The sequence below is a fragment of the Phalaenopsis equestris genome, unplaced genomic scaffold (assembly GCF_001263595.1).
Source record: "Phalaenopsis equestris unplaced genomic scaffold, ASM126359v1 Scaffold000002, whole genome shotgun sequence".
NCBI classification, from domain to species: Eukaryota; Viridiplantae; Streptophyta; class Magnoliopsida; order Asparagales; family Orchidaceae; genus Phalaenopsis; species Phalaenopsis equestris.
Window position 1 is genome coordinate 66,225,409 of NW_018164444.1, and position 18,583 is coordinate 66,243,991.

General features: G+C 33.3%; 1 protein-coding gene across 2 annotated transcripts in view; it reads left to right on the forward strand.

The window, feature by feature from the left end:
* LOC110039309 (dolichol kinase EVAN) overlaps nt 1-17,437 on the forward strand; it is a 23,132-nt gene extending 5,695 nt beyond the window's left edge. Inside the window, exons 2-15 of one of the 2 annotated variants that reach the window (XM_020744329.1) lie at nt 2,883-2,995; nt 3,349-3,555; nt 3,739-3,843; nt 4,155-4,225; nt 4,340-4,417; nt 4,491-4,717; nt 6,174-6,363; nt 6,444-6,509; nt 14,477-14,565; nt 14,667-14,781; nt 16,300-16,351; nt 16,706-16,806; nt 16,999-17,108; nt 17,259-17,437. In XM_020744329.1, the coding sequence (XP_020599988.1) occupies nt 2,883-2,995; nt 3,349-3,555; nt 3,739-3,843; nt 4,155-4,225; nt 4,340-4,417; nt 4,491-4,717; nt 6,174-6,363; nt 6,444-6,509; nt 14,477-14,565; nt 14,667-14,781; nt 16,300-16,351; nt 16,706-16,806; nt 16,999-17,108; nt 17,259-17,262 (1,528 nt within the window). In that variant the 3' untranslated portion in view covers nt 17,263-17,437. The remainder of the gene's footprint in view (nt 1-2,882; nt 2,996-3,348; nt 3,556-3,738; nt 3,844-4,154; nt 4,226-4,339; nt 4,418-4,490; nt 4,718-6,173; nt 6,364-6,443; nt 6,510-14,476; nt 14,566-14,666; nt 14,782-16,299; nt 16,352-16,705; nt 16,807-16,998; nt 17,109-17,258) is intronic. The other variant, XM_020744328.1, reaches the window with a different exon arrangement.
* The last annotated feature ends 1,146 nt before the right edge of the window (nt 17,438-18,583 follow it).

An 18,583-nucleotide genomic window follows, 5' to 3' on the forward strand; every position in this document is an offset into this window, starting at 1 on the left:
ATCACCTTTCTCCCCATTCTGCTTCTTCAGCTTTGGACAATCTCTCTTCATATGACCTGGCTCCTTGCACTTGTAGCAATGAATTTCCTTTTTGCCTCTAGACTTTGATCTGGAATTTCGCCTTCCAGAACTCTCCTTCTCTTTCTTGCTTCCACGATCCTGCTTACCCTTAACATGTAAACTGTCTCCGTGAGAGCTTCCCCCTGCATTCTGCTTCCGCTGGTTGTGAGCCAACAACGCTGCAGTAATCTCATCAACTTTGATAGTCTCTTTCCCATATGTCAGAGTAGTCACCAGGTGTTCATAGGAAGAGAGCAATGAACACAACAAAATCATCGCTCGATCTTCATCCTCAATACACACATCAAGCCGTGACAGGTCTGTGATTATTTGATTGAAGCCATTAACATGCTGCGCCAGATCATAACCTTCCTGCATCTTCAGCCCATACAACTTTTTCTTCAAATACAACTTATTCGTCTGAGATTTTGCCATAAACTGAGTTTCCAATTTCTTCCAAATCTCTCCTGGAGATTTCAGATTCATCACGTGATACATAACTTCATCTCCCAGACATAGGCGTATCGTCGCTGCCGCTCGCTGTTGCAATTCTTCCCAATCTTCATCCTCCATGGCATCTGGTTTTGTTGCCCGCAGAGCTTTCAAGATTCCCTGTTGCGCCAACAGACAATTCTTTCGCCCTGGTTTGCCACAATCCGAAGTTACCAGTGCCGTCGAACTTCACCACCTCGAATTTCGCACCAGAAAATGCCATCTGAAAATTGAACCTGCAACGAAATTTTCTGCAAAAAATTCCTCTGCAAAAAATCCTTGCTTAGAACCTCTTTTTTTTTAAAAAAAAAAAATTTTCTCTTAATTAAGGAATTTTTCTTAATTAAATTTCTTTAATTAAGTTTTCCTTAATTAAATGTTTTGAATCAGCTTAATTAAAAAAAAAATTTTTTTTTGTTTCTTTCCAATTTTTTTTTTAAAGCAGCAGACTAAAAATTTCATTTCCGATTTTCAAAGCCCTGTTTCAGCGGAGCCAAATATATGCCTCGAAGGAATATTCCTTTAATTAAGAAATCGAATATTTCTTTATTCCTCTCCGTTTCTGCCCAGGAACCTTTCTATTTCTGCCCAGGAACCTTTCCGTTTCTGCCCGAGACCGGCGCTCCTTCCTTTTCGGTTGGCGATCAACGCAAGTTCCGCTCCTTCCCTTTTCTGGATCCCGCCTATTCCGTTTCGCACCAGAAAATGCCATCTGAAAATTGAACCTACAACGAAATTTTCTGCAAAAAATTCCTCTGTAAAAAATCCTTGCTTAGAACCTCTTTTTTTTTAAAAAAAAAAGTTTCTTTCCAATTTTTTTTTTTTCAAAGCAGCAGACTAAAGCTTTCCTTTCCGATTTTCAAAGCCCTGTTTCAGCGGAGCCAAATATATGCCTCGAAGGAATATTCCTTTAATTAAGAAATCGAATATTTCTTTATTCCTCTCTGTTTCTGCCCAGGAACCTTTCTATTTCTGCCCAGGAACCTTTCCGTTTCTGCTCGAGACCGGCGCTCCTTCCTTTTCTGTTGGCGATCAACGCAAGTTCCGCTCCTTCCCTTTTCTGGATCCCGCCTATTCCGCCCAAGCACTGTTCCTTCCTATGTGAGCGTCGCGATCCACGAACAGGAACAGGAACTGTGCTTCTGCGTCCGCGAACTCGTTCCTCCGCAGAACGCCGCGATCCTCCGCTCCTTCCCGCGTCGGACAACTCCCCAGCAGCTTCTGTCGCGATCCCTCACGCGATTCGCTTCCCGCAAATCTCCACGCAATCTGCTTCCCCAAGCCGCGGTCCAGAGTCCTGTCACGAACTCCCTCTCCTTCGACAGATATCGCGGAGTCCGAGAACCTTCACTCTGATTCGTAAAACCTCGCCGCCGAACTTTTTCTTTCGTCGATAAAAATTTTATTCCCCTCAAACCTGGCTTTGATACCACTGGTTGAGAAAATTAGGGCGAAGAAAAATAGGAATCGACACAAATCCAGAAGAACACAGAGATTTAACGAGGTTCGGCAAAGATGCCTACGTCCTCGGGAGCAGAGCGGCGAGTTCCTTTCACTATTCAGAAAAGGGTTTACAGAAACCAGGGATGCCTCCTGGGGTTACTAACAGGCCTATTTATAACCCCAGGAGTAAACCTATGCACAATATGTAATTACAATATTACCCCTGTACCAAACTGCGGGGCTTTGCCCCCGCACCCCAACCCACGTAACTTCCCAATTTGGACAGATTCTTCCGCTCCGCTCCGCTTCGATCCAGCGTCTGTCCCGATATGGTATATGAGCCATACCATAACACATTATAACTGACATATCTAAAACTTCTTTTAATAATTGTCTCTTCATTCATATTTTCGTGCATTAAAAACACATTAAAGTACCAAAAATGCTATCTAAAAGAAAATTATTATCTGTGTACTTGTTTTCATTTGGAGACATTTACACACAGGCCACCCAATTCCTATACATTTACTTGTTTTACACTTAAACTTTATTTTTTACATTTCTAACTCCCAATATTTCATATCACTTAAAAAATATTACTGTTTGTACTTTTAAAAAGTGAAATGCACATTTTCATGCATAGGCAAGGTGACATTGTATTTAGAAGTTGAAGTTTAGGCGGTGGATATGTAAATACGTAGGAATTGAGTGGTATGTATGTAAATATTCCTTCAATTTATTGCAAACTTTCAAGTGGCTTGTTGTAGCTATTTGGTTTGCCCTTGCTTGCGATGTATATTATGTAATGTCAGGAAGTTCTATCCATATCACCATATAGTACACTTTTTTTTACTTGCATCTAAATATAATGAAATTTTCTTCTTTAGGTCTGGTGCTGCTTCTGGGATACTTTTAGCTACAGTTACACTGCCCTCTTTTATGTTGTCTAGGATGATACAAATCTCAAGAGCAATTTCGAACCATGAGATTGGGTCTGAATGTAAGTGTTTTGGTTTTAATTTTCTGAATTTGCCCGTTCATAGAAAATGTCTAGCGTGATCTTTCTATTCAAATCTCTTATCTTGTTGTCCTTATCGATAGATCTCATACAAGAATTAAAGATGTACACACCATAATGTCAGGCTATAGAAAATGTTAGCATGCTATTGTAGGAATTCATCTAGTGACGCCATTTAAACTCTAGAGTGCTAACATTTTTGGTAAGATGCTTGCTGTTTACTTTCTCAGCTTTTTTTTGTTTTGTAAATTTAATAGATAAGGTGAACCATTCTTAGTCTGGATGAGTATTTTTACTATGTTTTGCTGATTGTGCTATTTTTTTTTTCTTGGCAGGGCTTTCATATTATAGCTTTCAATTTTGGGCTGCATGTTCTTGTTGCTTTGCCATAGTTAGCGTCCTTTATTTTATACTGAAGTATTCTTGCGTCAGTATCAATAGTTTTCATTTGCGAAGGGATCAAGCTTCTAAATACAGTTTATTCTTCATGTCTGTTTATGGACTACTATGCTATCTATCTTTTGCCAGAAAATCATTCAGCGGTTTGTTTCTTTCTCTTTCTTATAACTTGTTCAACATTTTTCTCAAGGAAATGATGCAATTCTAAATTCCAAAGATTATTAAAAGAAAATCTTTATTTGATAAACTATCTATATACTTATTATCACTAAAGGGATTGATGTTTATAAGATAAAATTTTGATTTCCTAAATTTTGACTCCACAGACTGGTATGCTATAATGAACCTGTCATGGATGTTCTGCTATGGACTAGCAACTATGGTACTTCTGAAGCATATTCTTTGCACTTTTCCATCAAGTGCTTCAATAGGTATAAACCTGTAGGTGTTTCAACTCGGCTCTTTAATACCTTCAACCGTTATTTGCGATTTAAATTAAAGTTAATATGGTTGTGCTGGAAATTATATGTGATTTGTGCTATTTGGTTAAGACGATTAACAGAGAAAATACCATCCAGCCGCATTACTTTGATCAGACTTTTTTAATTGCATAAGTTATTTATCGTAAAGTAGTTTATATTGTACTGAGTTCAAATTAATTGTGTTTTTAATTTTAAGGCTATCATGCTTTCTTAGATTATCATGCTCTACATTCTGTGTAATCTATTTGTTTTCTTCTCAGGTGAAAGTCTTCTGGTATCCAATGGCATAATTCTTTATTTAGGGGACTTTTTGGGAAATGCTTTGTCGAAGGTATATCAACAAATATTTGTAACCATTTTTGACCTATACTTTATTTATTTATTTATTTCAGAAGAAGAAGAAAATCACTGTCAACCTGATTATAGTCTTTAATTTTTTTGATAGATGAATCTGACCTCTGAATCATCAATGTTCCATTTCTTCAAACGTGCTGTCAATAGTGAAATAAGCACAATTGTCCAGGTAAAATACTGCAATTCTATTTTTTAAGTAACTTCTGCTATGCATATAACATATTAGTGAACTTTCAATGTAGGGAGTGTTGACAGGCCTTCTACTTTTCCCCGTCTTTTACAAATTTTCCCTTCAAATGTGGGAATTAACAGTATTAAATAAGGATAAGGGGCAAGCTGTTAATAGATCGATACAAAGAGGGATTGGAAGTTCTGTTTTTTTTTATGCTTCTTTATTCATCACACTGACCATGCTGGTTCCTGCATTGATCTGCTTCGCACAGGATTTTCCCATGCATCCTGTGCTATGGTATGATTTTCATTATATTTGCTTTTGAAAGAAGCTTGTCCTGCTAGATTGTTTGAGCTATCATCTATGAAAGCAAATTTTGTTTTTCTCAATGTCTGTTATGTAGGAAGAAGTATCCACAGATGAAAAAACACCGTACTTTTATTGTGATCATGTATACTATCTTTCAGTTACTGGCATATTATGTCTGAAGATATTTTTTCTATGTTTCTTTTGTGCTTTTGGCATGAAGTATTATTGAATTAGATGGCTTTTTTATGTTTACTCTAGTTACTTGCTTAGTTAAGTAATCATGGTTATTGATTATCTAGAAGTGGGAATACTCATCTCAGAATGGATGGTTAAACATTTTCAGTGCTTTAGTAATATTTTTTGTTATCTCTTTGATCTAGTGGGTTATCCATCTTAGTCCGGTGTATCAGAAAGGGTACACATCTTTCTAATAAATATGGAGTTGCTACAACCAGAAATTTACCGGCTATTATGAACGGATACGAATGAAATAATTGTTAGAAAAATCCCCATAGTCCCTAGCTCAATTGCGCTCAAGAAAATATCATCTTATCAACTTAATGAGCAAAGGAAACGGGCAAAAACCAGATATTATCCAACAATGGGGCCAACATGCTCAAATTTCATCCTACGACTCCACTTTATAGAAAACCTTCCTATTGTCCAAATCATGACACCTTTTAAAAACATTCAGCAAGGTTATTGATGCTGGTTTTTTTTTCCGGCTCAAATTAGCATGTCAAAGATGCTTCACGTAATATTTGTTAAATCATTTTTATTGTGGGCTGATGTAACTTAACTGGATGGGCTTTTTTTTTTAAAAAAAAAGTTATTTTTCTAAAATCCCCCCCCCCCCCCCCCCCCCTAATGTACCGACTTCCATTGAACTTTGTATGGACGTTGGCTTATCATCTCTTTAAGTGGGTGAGTGAACGTCATAATTTATGGTAGGAGGGATATATGTGTGTGTGACCCTCACTAAAAAAAATTCAGAAGATTTATATGCATACCATTAAATTCTTATGTATTTACAAATCAAACACGTAAACTTCAATTTTTACATACATTCCACCTTATGCTTGAAAAGGTTTATTTTACTTTTTAGAAGTTAAAATGGTGGTATTTTTTATTTCATATGAGAGATTTGGGTGATATAAATGCAGGAGGAAATTTTAGGTGTGAGATATGTAAATAAATAAGAATTGGGTGGTATGTAAGTAAATCCCCACAAAATTAATATATAAAAAAAATATATGCGCCAGTATGGTGAAGATTAGAAGAATGCACATATAAATTTATCGGTACACAAACTTCTAATTGAACCTTCAGCTAGCGAGCTTTCTCTTCTTTCAGTGAATGCACAGTTTGTCGTGCACTTGTCTATTTTAAATAATTGCAATTCTTAGCAGTGCATTTATACTTAAGATCTTTCTTGCTTTTGCAGGATACTTAATTTTTTGTTCACAGAGCCATTTAGGCGGATTTCTCTATGTTTCTATTGGATCCTTGTTCTCTGTGTAGCTGTTTTCCGGTTCTATAATATTTCAAAGAACAGCAAGACTGAAAGGATTCTTCTTCGAAAATACTATCATTTGGTGGCTGTTCTGATATTTGTACCTGCAGTTATCTTTGAGGTCGTAAGGAATGAGACAACTTGTGTGTTAACTTGCAGCATAAATATTTTGCTAACTATCAAAGCACCCAAATTTTGCAGCCTTCTTTTCTAGACCTAGCATTTGGCGCAGCCTTGGCATCGTTCTTGATTTTAGAAATGATGCGAGTAAGTTATTTTCATCATTTCTAATTAGTTCTTTCTAGAAACTTGCAAAATTTAACTTATTGTTTTGATTATGTATCTAATGATTGCTAAAGGATTTTCTGATATCTATGAACTGTTATTTAAACTAATGGAAATAACAGATAGCTTCTTCTTCAACATTTATGTGCCACTACTTGAACTTATATAGTTTGTTGAGATTATTGATATTCTGAAGTGCAGGCTTCCTATCAAAGGAATTAACATTCTTGCTAATTAATACATATGCATTATATGTATTTTTTTAATTTCATGAAGATAAGGAGAAAATATTGTGTTAGAAGTTATATTAGAAAAAAATTATTCCTCTTAGAAGTTATGAGGATTAAATTTATTTTCTTGAATTGAAATTATTTCTTTTCCTATTTTATGCTTTATGTTATTTTCTTTATCTTTAAGTAATTAATATGAGTTTATTAATTGGAGATATATGTATTATATATTTCATTTCCTGTTATTTCTTTTTTATTGTCTTTCCTATTGTAGGATTCATGTAAGGGTTATTTATGCCCCTGTTTCATATCAATAATATAATTCAGCTGAATTTTAAAAATCAACATGGTATCAGAGCTCTATTCCCTATCTTAGCTATCGAGTCTCTCTTTAGAGCCCTCAGACTGCTTTCCTGCCTTCCTGCCATCCTCCTTGCATGACGGGAGGGATGCTTTCTCTTCCTGCAGGCTGTCTGCATCCCCTCGCCGCCGAAGTAGATCCTTGCAACCCCTCTGAAGCATTACCTCCTTTTTTGTTACGATCTCACACGATTCTTTCCCTTCCCGATCTACCGAGCCAGGAGCTGCGACTTTGCCGACCTCTAGATAGCGGGAGTTTTCATTTTCAGGGGAAATCCCGAATTTCAAGCAGGAGTTTTTCTCTCTAGTGGAAACCCCAATTCCTCCAGGGGTGACTTTCTTTATCTAGTAGAAATCCTGGTCTCTCTGTCGGATTTAGTTCCTCTTTTCAGCTGAAATAAAGAAAGAAGGGTCTCTTTTTCCTGCTATCTTCCCCACTAGTTCTCCCGTCTCTGCTAGCTTCCCTGCTTGTTCTCCCATCCTTGTTTTCACCCGCCGATCCTTCTTATAGGTTTTCCAACCGCCAGACCTCCCTCCTGATCTACTTCAAAGACCGCTGGGGCACCTACTTGCAGCCTTTTCCACTGCTGACACTCCCTCTTGCAGTCTTTCCCATTGTTAGAACTATCTGTGCAGGTTTTCCTCTATAGATGTCAGTCAACTGGACCCTTTCCTTGCATACCTACAGGCTGTCGAACCTACTCCTGCTAGCTCGACCTCCAAGTATTGTCGAATCTCTCTCTGCAAGTCCTTAACAACCGAAAATCATCTCTGTTGATTGGAAAACTTCCCTGTAGACTTTACCACACTTTTCTATAGGCCATAAATTTCGACAGCCACCTCTGTGGCGTCCTCCACCATTTCACATGCATGAATTGTGGAAATGAAGGGAAGCTTGTTACAAAGGAGTTCATCTTTGGTTTGCTTTTAAAACTACTTGAGGAAGGTTATTACAGCGGCGAGACTGTATGTATCCTTGAATGAAATCCCAACAGCCGACTTCCAAGCCCTTCTTCGTCGGTTTCTCCCTGCTGCTGAAAAACTATATGCAGTTCATTCTCTATTTTTTCCTTTGCATCTGAAACTTTTTCCTACGGTAGGCTTTCCTTTGAAGCTTTTCTTGCAGCAGGCGCTCATTCAAAACTTTTTTCTGCAGCAGGCCCCCTTTAGAGCTTTTTCTGCAGTAGACCCTCTTCCAGAGCTTTTACTACAGCAGGTCCTTCGAAGCTTTTTAGTGCACAGACATATTTCAGATCCTTTCCTACAACAGACCCATCTCTTGAGTATTTTCTGCAGCAGATTCTTCTTAGGAGCTTTTCCTGCAGCAAGTCTTCTTCCAGATCTTTTTCCAAAATCAGGCTCTCCTCCAGAATCTTTCTTGCAGCAGACCCTCCCCCGAAGCTTTTTTTGCAGCAGGCCTCCTCCAGAACTTTTTTTTGTAGCAGGCGTTCCTCAAGAGTTTTTCCTGCATCATACATTCTTCAGAGCTTTTTCTACAGTAGGCCCTCCTTTGAAATTTTTTTCTATATCAGGCCCTCATCCAGAGCTTTTTCTGCAACAGGTTCTCCATCAGATTTTTTTTTGCAGTAGACCCTTCTTCAGATTCTTTTACCTTCTATGGAGCTTTTTCTGCAGTAGACCCTCATCGTAGTTTTTTTATGTACCCTCCTCTGGAGTTTTTCCTGTAGCGGGCCTCTACCTGAATTATTCCTATAATAAGCTCTCCTCCGGAGCCTTTTACTACAGTAAGGCTTACCTCCAGAGCTTTTTCTTTTTTTATGCAGGTCATATCTTGCAGCTTTTCCTGTTAGTTGTCTACTTCCCTGCAACATCACCTGTAGAAGCCTTCATTCTGCCTACAGACACTGCAGAAACTACAGTCAAACACAACCGTAGTCAACTAAATACTCTTGAGATTGATTACCAAGTATATGATGAAGACTTTAAGTTTCACCTCACAAAGAATCCTTCTCGCCCATTGTTTGGTTTTTTCATACTATATTTCAACTTGAGGGGGAGAGCTCAAAGTTATATTAGAAAATAATTTATTTCTGTTAGAAGTTATGAGAATTAAATTTATTTCCTTAGATTACAATTATTTCTTTCCTATTTTATGTTTTATGTTGGTTTCCTTATGCACAAGTTATTAGTATGAATTGATTGCTTGGAGATATAGGTGTTATATCTTTCATTTTTTGTTATTTCTTTTTTATTGTATTTCTTATTCTAGGATTTATGTAAGCATTATTTATTTTCCCATTTCATATCAATAATATAATTCCACTGAATTCTGAAAATCAACTGCTTGCATGCCAAATTATAATGATCTCCATATGTGGAAGATAAGGGGCAAGCATTCGAATTTTCTTTGAAGTTAGCCAATTTATCAGGTTTGATTCGAAAGTGGAGATTTTTTTTAGTTCTAAACACTTTCCTTTCGACTCAGGCCTCTTTGAGGTCAATTTTGAGCCAACATCATTACTTATTCAAGCTAACAAAAGAAAAAAACTTTTTAGCTAATATGGGACCAACTCATTTTCTCCATATGACCAAAAAAAAAAAAAAAACGTTCATCTACTAATTGGCAAATTGATTGAAAGCATGATGCTCTCCTGACCTTCAGGGAATTATGTAGGGTTGAATTGCTTAATGCATGCAAATCAGAGCTAATCATTCATGCCAAAATGGAAAAATGAGAGAAATCAAAAGCCTTTGATGAAGGATCCTATTCACAACTAATGTTTGAGGATATAGGGTGCATGCTAGACATTTTACCTATCACAGGGTTGAGAGTAAACCATTGAGCTTTAAGGTAGATTGCAAGCACCCAAAAATTTTCCTTGATGATATTTTGTACTTGGAAAAAAAATTATTAAAAAGAAAGGTATGCATAAAACAATAAGCATGTATCTCACGAAGTGGTGCTACATGAATCATTTTTCTACATTGTGTCTTATTGAGTGTCATATTTTCATTTTATTCTAATAAATTAAGATCATTTTTTATACAACATACCTAAGTCTTTTTAGGTTTGCTTCTATCTTTCTTAACATAAGTCAAATCTAAAACAACTACTCTCCTAGCTGGATCATCAGATGGTTGATATTTAATGTGACCAAACAATCTAAAACAATTCTCTTTAATATTTTTTGCCACTGGAGCTACGCCAACCATTCTACTATTATATTCATTTCACATTTTGTATCTTAGAGTAAAACCACTCATCCACATAAGCACTCTCATCTCAGTAACACTTAACTTAGTTTTATGCTTCTCTTTTATAGGCTAACATTTTGTACAATAAAGCATTGCAAGCCTCACTATCATCTTATGAAATTTTCCTTTGTCTAAGCGGTATTTTTCTATCACACAATAGACCCGATGCATTCCTCCACTTCAACCATCGAACTAGAATTCTACTAATAACATCTCCATCTATATCACCATCACTTTGAACAATAGACCCAGGATAATTAAAATGTTCATTCCTTTTAATAATTTAATTTCACCTATTGTTATATTCTTGCCACTAGCTCTACTAATACTAACTAAAATTACATTTCATATATTCAACTTTAGATCTATCAAATAAAAACTTTTAGACTCTAAAGTTTACCTTCATAATTGAAGTTTTATTGAACTCTTTCTCTTGTCTAATCCATAAAAAGGACGTCATCAATGAAAGACGCACAACAAGGTACACACTTCTTTAAATGTCTAGTAAGATATGGGCTTAAAGCCAATCCCCATTGTAATCCAAAAAAAAAAAGGAAAATGCTTCGTCAAATCTCCTTTTGTTTGAACACAAGTAACAGTTTCAATATGCATATCTTTAATAACTTGAATATAAGGTATATCTTCTTTTCAAGAACTCTCCAAAATACTTCTCTTGGAACCTTATCATAAGCTTTTTTTAAATCCACAAAAATTATATGCAAGTCCTCCTTACTCTATCTTTACTTGTCTATCAAACCTCTCAATAAATGTATAACTTCCATAGTAGACTTGCCCGACATAGATCCAAACTGATTTTGAGAAATCTGGTATAATGTCTTAACTTATGTTAAATATTATTGTCCATAATTTTAATTTATGACATTAATTTAAATTCTCTATAATTAGCACATTTTTGTGCATCCCCTTTATTCTTTAAAATAGTGATCAAAATACACTCGCTTTGCTTCTCAAACATCTTTTTAGCTTTTAAAATAATATTAAAAAGTTAATAAGCCAATAAATTCTCAAATCTTATAAACATTTTCACACATTTATTGCGATACCATTAGGTTTTACCCTTTATTTTTCTTAAAGCCTTCTCAACTTTTATTCTACTAATGCGACAATAAAATTAAATAATTTCATTATTATTAACAATATTAAACTCACTAAATTTAATCATATTCTCAACATCTTCATTGAAAAGTTCATCAAAATGTCCCACCCACCTATGTTGAATGTCCTCATATAAGAAGTTTATTTTTTTATTGTCATTCTTAATACACTTTACATAAAATAAATTTTTATTTTTTTTAATATCTTTGTTTGGCTAGTTTATACATATATCTTTTACCTTCTTTAGCATCTAATTTATTATGAAGATCACTAAAAACAATTATTAACATTGGAAATTATTCTCTTAGACTTCTTAAAAGCCATTTTATATTTTTACTTAATTCTCTGATTTTTACATTTTTATAATAAAATTTCTTATATTTATCTTTTTTTATACGTTATTACCCTTCCTCTAATTATTTTTATTTATAATAGCTTTTCCTCTTTATTTTCCAAGTACATATTTTACAACTTGTTTAATAATTTTTGTTTCTCATATATCATTCGCTTCTTGATGAATATCTCAAAGCGTAATATCAGAAAGTTTACTGATAAAAATAATATGATTTGTGTCTTTTACGCTCTCATTTAATTATATGATAATATTTCATTATATTTTTTTTCTTCTAACCATTCATATTAAAATTCAAAATAAATAGTCGATGTTGAGTACTTAAATTTCATTTGAAATAACCTTAAAACCTTTAGAATCTCGATGATCTCTTTTTCTCATAAGAAAATAATCAATTTGTGTTTTATTAAATTCATCTTTATAATTGATAATATATTCATTTATTTTCTTAATTAGAGTTTTTGCAATAACAAAATCATAAGATGAAGCAAAATCCAATGTAACACTACCTTCTTCATTAATTACTCCAAAGCCATAACCATCATGAATTGTTTTAAAATATGCTACTACTTTCCAAATGTCTATTTAAAATCTCCTTTAATATATATATATATATATATTTATTTATTTTATAAATATCCTTTATATTAATTCTTCTAGGTCATTCCAAAATTTTTCTTCTAAACATGTGTATCTAATCCTATTTGACTTGCATAAGCACTTATAATATTAAGAATCTTAATATCAACAACAATCTTTAAAGTTATAATTTTATGTCTAATTTTAGTAATTTTTATAATATTATCTTTCAAACTTAATATATAATTACATCAATACCATTTAAAGTACGACTCCTACATGAATACCAAAGTTTAAAACATATGATATCTTCTTAATTTTTCTCCAATTCATTTAGTTTCTTGAGTGCATTAGATATTTTTCTTCATATGAACCATTGGTTTTACTAATTATATTAATTTACCAATGATAATACTTATATTTCAAGGTCCTACATAATATTAGTTTCATATACAGACTTTTTTGTCCGCATCCGTTCATAATACGAGAAACTTTGATTATTTAACACTACACTGGGCTAAAAAGAAAAGTATACATATGCATAAATTTAAATTCCTTAAACTGAAAAAAGTTGCTAAAATTAAGTTATAGAATTTCGTTTATAACTGGAGCATAAAAAATATGCAAAAATGTATGTAAAGATCGTTGATATAGGCAACAGAGGGGGTGACTTTGAAAATACATAAATCGTTCATATGTTTTTGCTGAAATTAATGGAGCAATGGGCTCATGTGATTCCAAGTTTAAATTGAAAAAATATCTATGCAACCTAAATTTATTTGGTCAAGTTATTTCACTGTAAGACCAATTTATACTAATTTATTTGATTATTGCTTAGACATACAATATTGAAAAACCTAGTATCATTGAACACAAGACTCTAATTTGAGGCGTAAATGTACTATAATACAACTTGTACTCTAGGACGACACCCAACTCTCACTTCAGCACCAGGTCTTATTGAAATCAGGTCTTATTGAAACCCTGATTCGTTTTTGCTTCACCCATCCTTCGCCGAGTCTCTTTATGGAACCCAAAAATTCTCTTTAAAATACTAATCATAGTCAATGCAACTTAAAACATTGAATGCTTAATAATTTTATGTTTTTTATTATGTTTGGTAAATATATTAATCATTTCAAACATATTTAATCAGTATAACTTTTTTGAAGTAATTCAACAATACTAGTGAAAATGCATAAATTAGAGAAACAACTTTTGAGATTACACATAAACTACTGCTGTAACCAAAACTCTTTATAAGAGTTACTGAAATCAACAAAACCATATTATGAGGTTTGATTTAGTAAATGAAGTGTTTGATATAATTAATGCGGTTGTAGAGAAAAAACTCAATATGCTTTTAGGCTGCCTTGGTAGTTTCAGGACTGTTCTGAAGCTATAAAAAAGCAACATATGCTTTATTGATTATAAACTAGTGCAATGGGCAGGATTTTTATTTGCGAATTTTATTTGGCTGCCATAAGTCCTTTTTTTTTTCGCTCAGATGAGAACTATAAATATATATATAGTGAAAATTTAGCAGAGGAGCATATGAATATGCAATAGGCAATAGAGTACCAACTTTCTTGGGAAAGTAATTAAATGAATGTTGAAAATTGAATATGAGAGGTCCTTATAAGGTATTGAATCTTTTGAATATCCAAAGATTAGGAAAAACAGCATTTAATGCTTAAATATAAATTTTTCAGAAGGTTCCAGATACACTATGATATCTAATCAATAGCTACACATTCATCTCAAAGATGGAACAGAGCGGTACTTAACCAGTAAAGAAGCCAAATGAGAAAAAGATTAAATAATTACAAATAATATTGTTAGAAGCGATGCGAAACATTTATCTAAACATTAATGGACAATAGGTCCAATTATTTTTTATTAGGTGCTGCTTTCTATGTAGACAAGTGACTGATAGTTTTTCTATTCACACAATAAACCATGGTCTCAAAAATTTGTAGGCCTATCGCATGATATTTAGCTCATGCATCCAGTTCAAAGAACAAAAAAATTGTCGCTAGCTCAATAATGCGAACAAGTTAATCAATCTTACTATAAACTTAAAAAAAATTTTGCAGATTTGGAATATTTGGCCCTTAGGACATATGGTGCATCAGTTTATGAATGCCTTTACTGATCATCGTGATTCAGAAAATCTCATTGTCAGGTATTAACTGTAATTTTTTTCATTCTATCTATTTATGAAATTTATAAGTTTAGCAAATATGAATACTAATTTTTCTTTGCTATATGATCCACTATTTGCAGTCATTTTTCTCTTCTACTTGGCTGTGCTATTCCTAAGTGGATGTCCGCTGGCTTTAATGATAGACCTCTTGCCCCTTTTGCTGGGATTTTGAGCTTGGGAATTGGAGACACTATGGTCAGTACTCTTTTCTTGTTCATAAAACTTATTTCAAATTCTTTTTTAAGTTTCTTTTAAGTTATCACTCTGTATTTGTACTTTCTTTTCTAGTTATATTTAAGAATATCTTGCATCCAGTTTGCCAAATTGGCTCGAATGTGCTCCACGGTTTTTTTCGGCTTATATATTTTGCATGTAAATGAAGTATTTGGCCATATTGATGGATGAATCTTTTTGTTTGAATGAAATTTATTTTCATAAAACTATTTTTAATCTCTATCCATCATGAATTCTATTTTTTATATGTTTAGCTGGTTTACTGAATCCAACTGCATCATGATTTTCAAAAGGTATGTGGTTAGAATATGACCAATAAAAGAGTGTAAGCACGTCTTGTCTACAGCTTCGTGGCTGCAACACATGAACAAGATATTGCACATGAATTCTCAGGTTTAATTTGTGTAAGAGCACAATAAATGTTGCCTGCAGATAAGGAACGGCCAATAAATGTTGTGGTGGCGTTAAATTTGAGCATTGTCAATATGAGAATAGGCAGGCATGCCAAGCCCTTTAGTCATGTTTTAAGAAATTAATTTCAACTTGATTTCAATTGTCTGAATGAGAGAGCGACATGATTCAAGATTATTCTCTTAGATGTGAAAGCGCCAAACTAAATTTAGATTCTAGGTTTCTGACTATTAGCCATTATTATTTTCTTAGATTGAAATTTGTTCTATGTTTGATTGGCTTTGCTTTATTTCTGAGATGTAAAGATTTGGTTGAGATTCATAGCTATGAAGTTGCTAATTACTAGGGCATATGACTCTCGCCCAAGCAATGTATTTACATATCTAGCACCCAAACTTTAATATTCACCTGCATAACACTCAAATGTTTAATTTTCACATAAAAAAATATAGTATTATCTACTTATAAAAAGTGAAGCACACCTTTTATGTTTAGGTTTATGTTACGCCCGTACCCAATTTATCATACCAAAGCGTTATAAATGTCAATGTTATAGTTTAGGTGTAAGCAATGTAAATACATAAGAATTGTTTGATATGTATGTAAATTTTCCAAAAAATGATGATATTTTGATGTGAAAATCCATTTCAAGTATTGCTCTAGGAATTACTATATGCTTTAATTAACCATACCACTCAAACCTTCGATTTTACATAAAAAATACCACTATTGCTAAGTTTTTAAAAGTGAAATATAGCTTTTCATGCATAGATTTTAACACCTCTGTTATAAATGTAAATATCAAACTTTAGGTGTTAGATATGTAAATATTGAAGAATTATATGGTCTGTATGTAATTTTTCCTTAATTTTAATATGAAGTGATAATAATTGGCCAAGAATAATTTCATATTGATGATCAAAGAAAAAAAATGATCTTATGATTTAGGTGTCATCTCTAGTTTTGGCTTCTATTTTATGTAATACATGCACGTTTTCAATATATAAACTGTCAATGTGTGGGTGGATATTATAGCTTTGCCATACTCAATGTATCCATGTGTTTCAGGCATCAATGGTCGGTCATAAGTATGGAGTTCTGCGCTGGAGCAAAACTGGAAGTATGATAACTTTTCCATCATCGTTTTCTCATTACAGTTGGCTCTTTTTAAAGTTTTATTTATTTTCAATGCGTATTTACATACGTACCACCTAATTCCTAGGTCTTTACATATCTAACACTGAAATTTTATTCTTTACATTTATACTACCCAAATCTTTCATGTCACATTAAAAAATATTACTATTTTACCTTCTAAAAATTGAAGTACACTTTTTCATGCATAGGTAAGGTAGCAGCATGTAAAATATTGAAGTTTGTGTTAGATATGTAAATACATAGGAATTGAGTGGTATGTTTTTAAATCTTGATCTCTATTGAACTGCTGACATGACGATCATGTTTATGTCCACAGAAAAAACAATTGAAGGTACCGCAGCAGGCATAACCTCAGTCCTTGCTTCATGCTCAATTTTACTACCTCTTATGGCGTCCACCGGTTATATACTCTCTCAGGTTAGATATCTTATCACCATCCGAACAAATATTTTTTGGGACATTTACATACATAGCACTCAATTCTTATATATTTACATATCTAAGTATCTAACAACAAGACCTTACTTTTTACATTTATACCACCAAAATCTTTCATATCACATAAAAACTGAAGCTTAGGTCTTATATATGCAATTGTTTTGTTTGCAGCACTGGTTGTCACTTGTGGTTGCTGTTTCAGTGACTGGCTTACTGGAGGCTTACACCACACAGCTTGATAATGCTTTTATCCCTCTTGTATTCTACAGCCTTCTCTGCTTGTGAGTCTTGAAATTTTGTATAGCGTTATATACAATTATACATTTTCACGCGCGCACACGCAATTCTTAATATTTACATATCTAACACCTAACGTTTGTTATTTACATTTATAAAATCTAGGTAGTTCAGATACTTACTGATATTTACAGTTAATTTACTGTTTCTTTCTGTTGCAGATGAATAGTCCGCAATTTAAGCTAAAAATTAGTGAAAAAATAGCTGAAAGCTCAAGTTGAATTACAAGTTGTGGTTGGTGGTGCTCAGAGAAGCTTTTTTTTTTTTGGTAAATTTACATACATACCTCACAATTCTTTTGTATTTACACGTATAACACCTAAGTTTGATATTTATATTTATAACATTTTGTTGTCATGATTTGTACATGAAAATTTATTTTTCATTTTTTATTAAGGTTTTGATAGTATTGTTTTTTACGTGATATTAAAGATTTGAGGGATGCATATGAATTGAACATAGTTAAATGATGAAAATTTTGAAGGTTGTATTGCTCTAAAAAGGTTTTTATAATGCACAAGGATATATTTTGTCATTTTTTTTAAAAAATGTCCATGACAAATGGTGATGTTGATATGCTATTTTTTAGAGGACAATTTATTGTTTAACATGGCTCATATATTAGAGATAATTAAGATATTTGATAGTATTGGAAAGTTGTTGAGATCATATTTAGACTACTTAAAAACGAAAAAATATTGCGTCTAAATTACGGACGTAAGCTGCATCTAGATAATGGATGCTATGTACAGAGAGAGCGGAGGAAATTAAAAAATTGATCGTGTATTTGGTTATCCGGACGAAGCTTGCATTTTGGAGACAAAATTTTCTCACTAAAAAGACACTATCTATTTTTTGGCAAATTATTTGTCCGAAGGAGTGATGAAAATCTATGTTGCCAACCTAGATATATTGGTTGATCAATTAATTTGTAAAATTTTTTAAGTTCAATTTAAGTGTTTTTGGGAGTGCGTTTTTGCATTTAAATTCGGGTTAGTCATAATTTAATTGTAAAAGCTCTCTCTATTGATTCTAAAGATTTTATGAACTTATGATAAGCACTTTTAAGTAGTGATTAACGAGTTAAGTTATATTTTTTTATTTAAATTATGGTAATTAAATTATAATTAGCAAAGATAATAGTTTGATTAACAATTAATAATTTATAATAGTTTAATTAGCAACTAAATTTTAATTAAAAGTCATACAGAGTTAAGCAAACGTATAGTCAAAATGACCAGCTAGACGAGGCGGACTCAATGGTCCAAATCAGTCTAATTCGAGCCAATCCAAGTACAGAGTAAACCATTAAACCATTTTTGGAAGCTTTTCAAGTATATTTAGAAAGTGAATTAATGTCAAATCTAACGAGCTTATAGTCGGATTGAACTTATTGACAAGACGAATCCAACGACCCCACGATCCCTCAATTCCGACATCATTAAGATACTCAAATGTT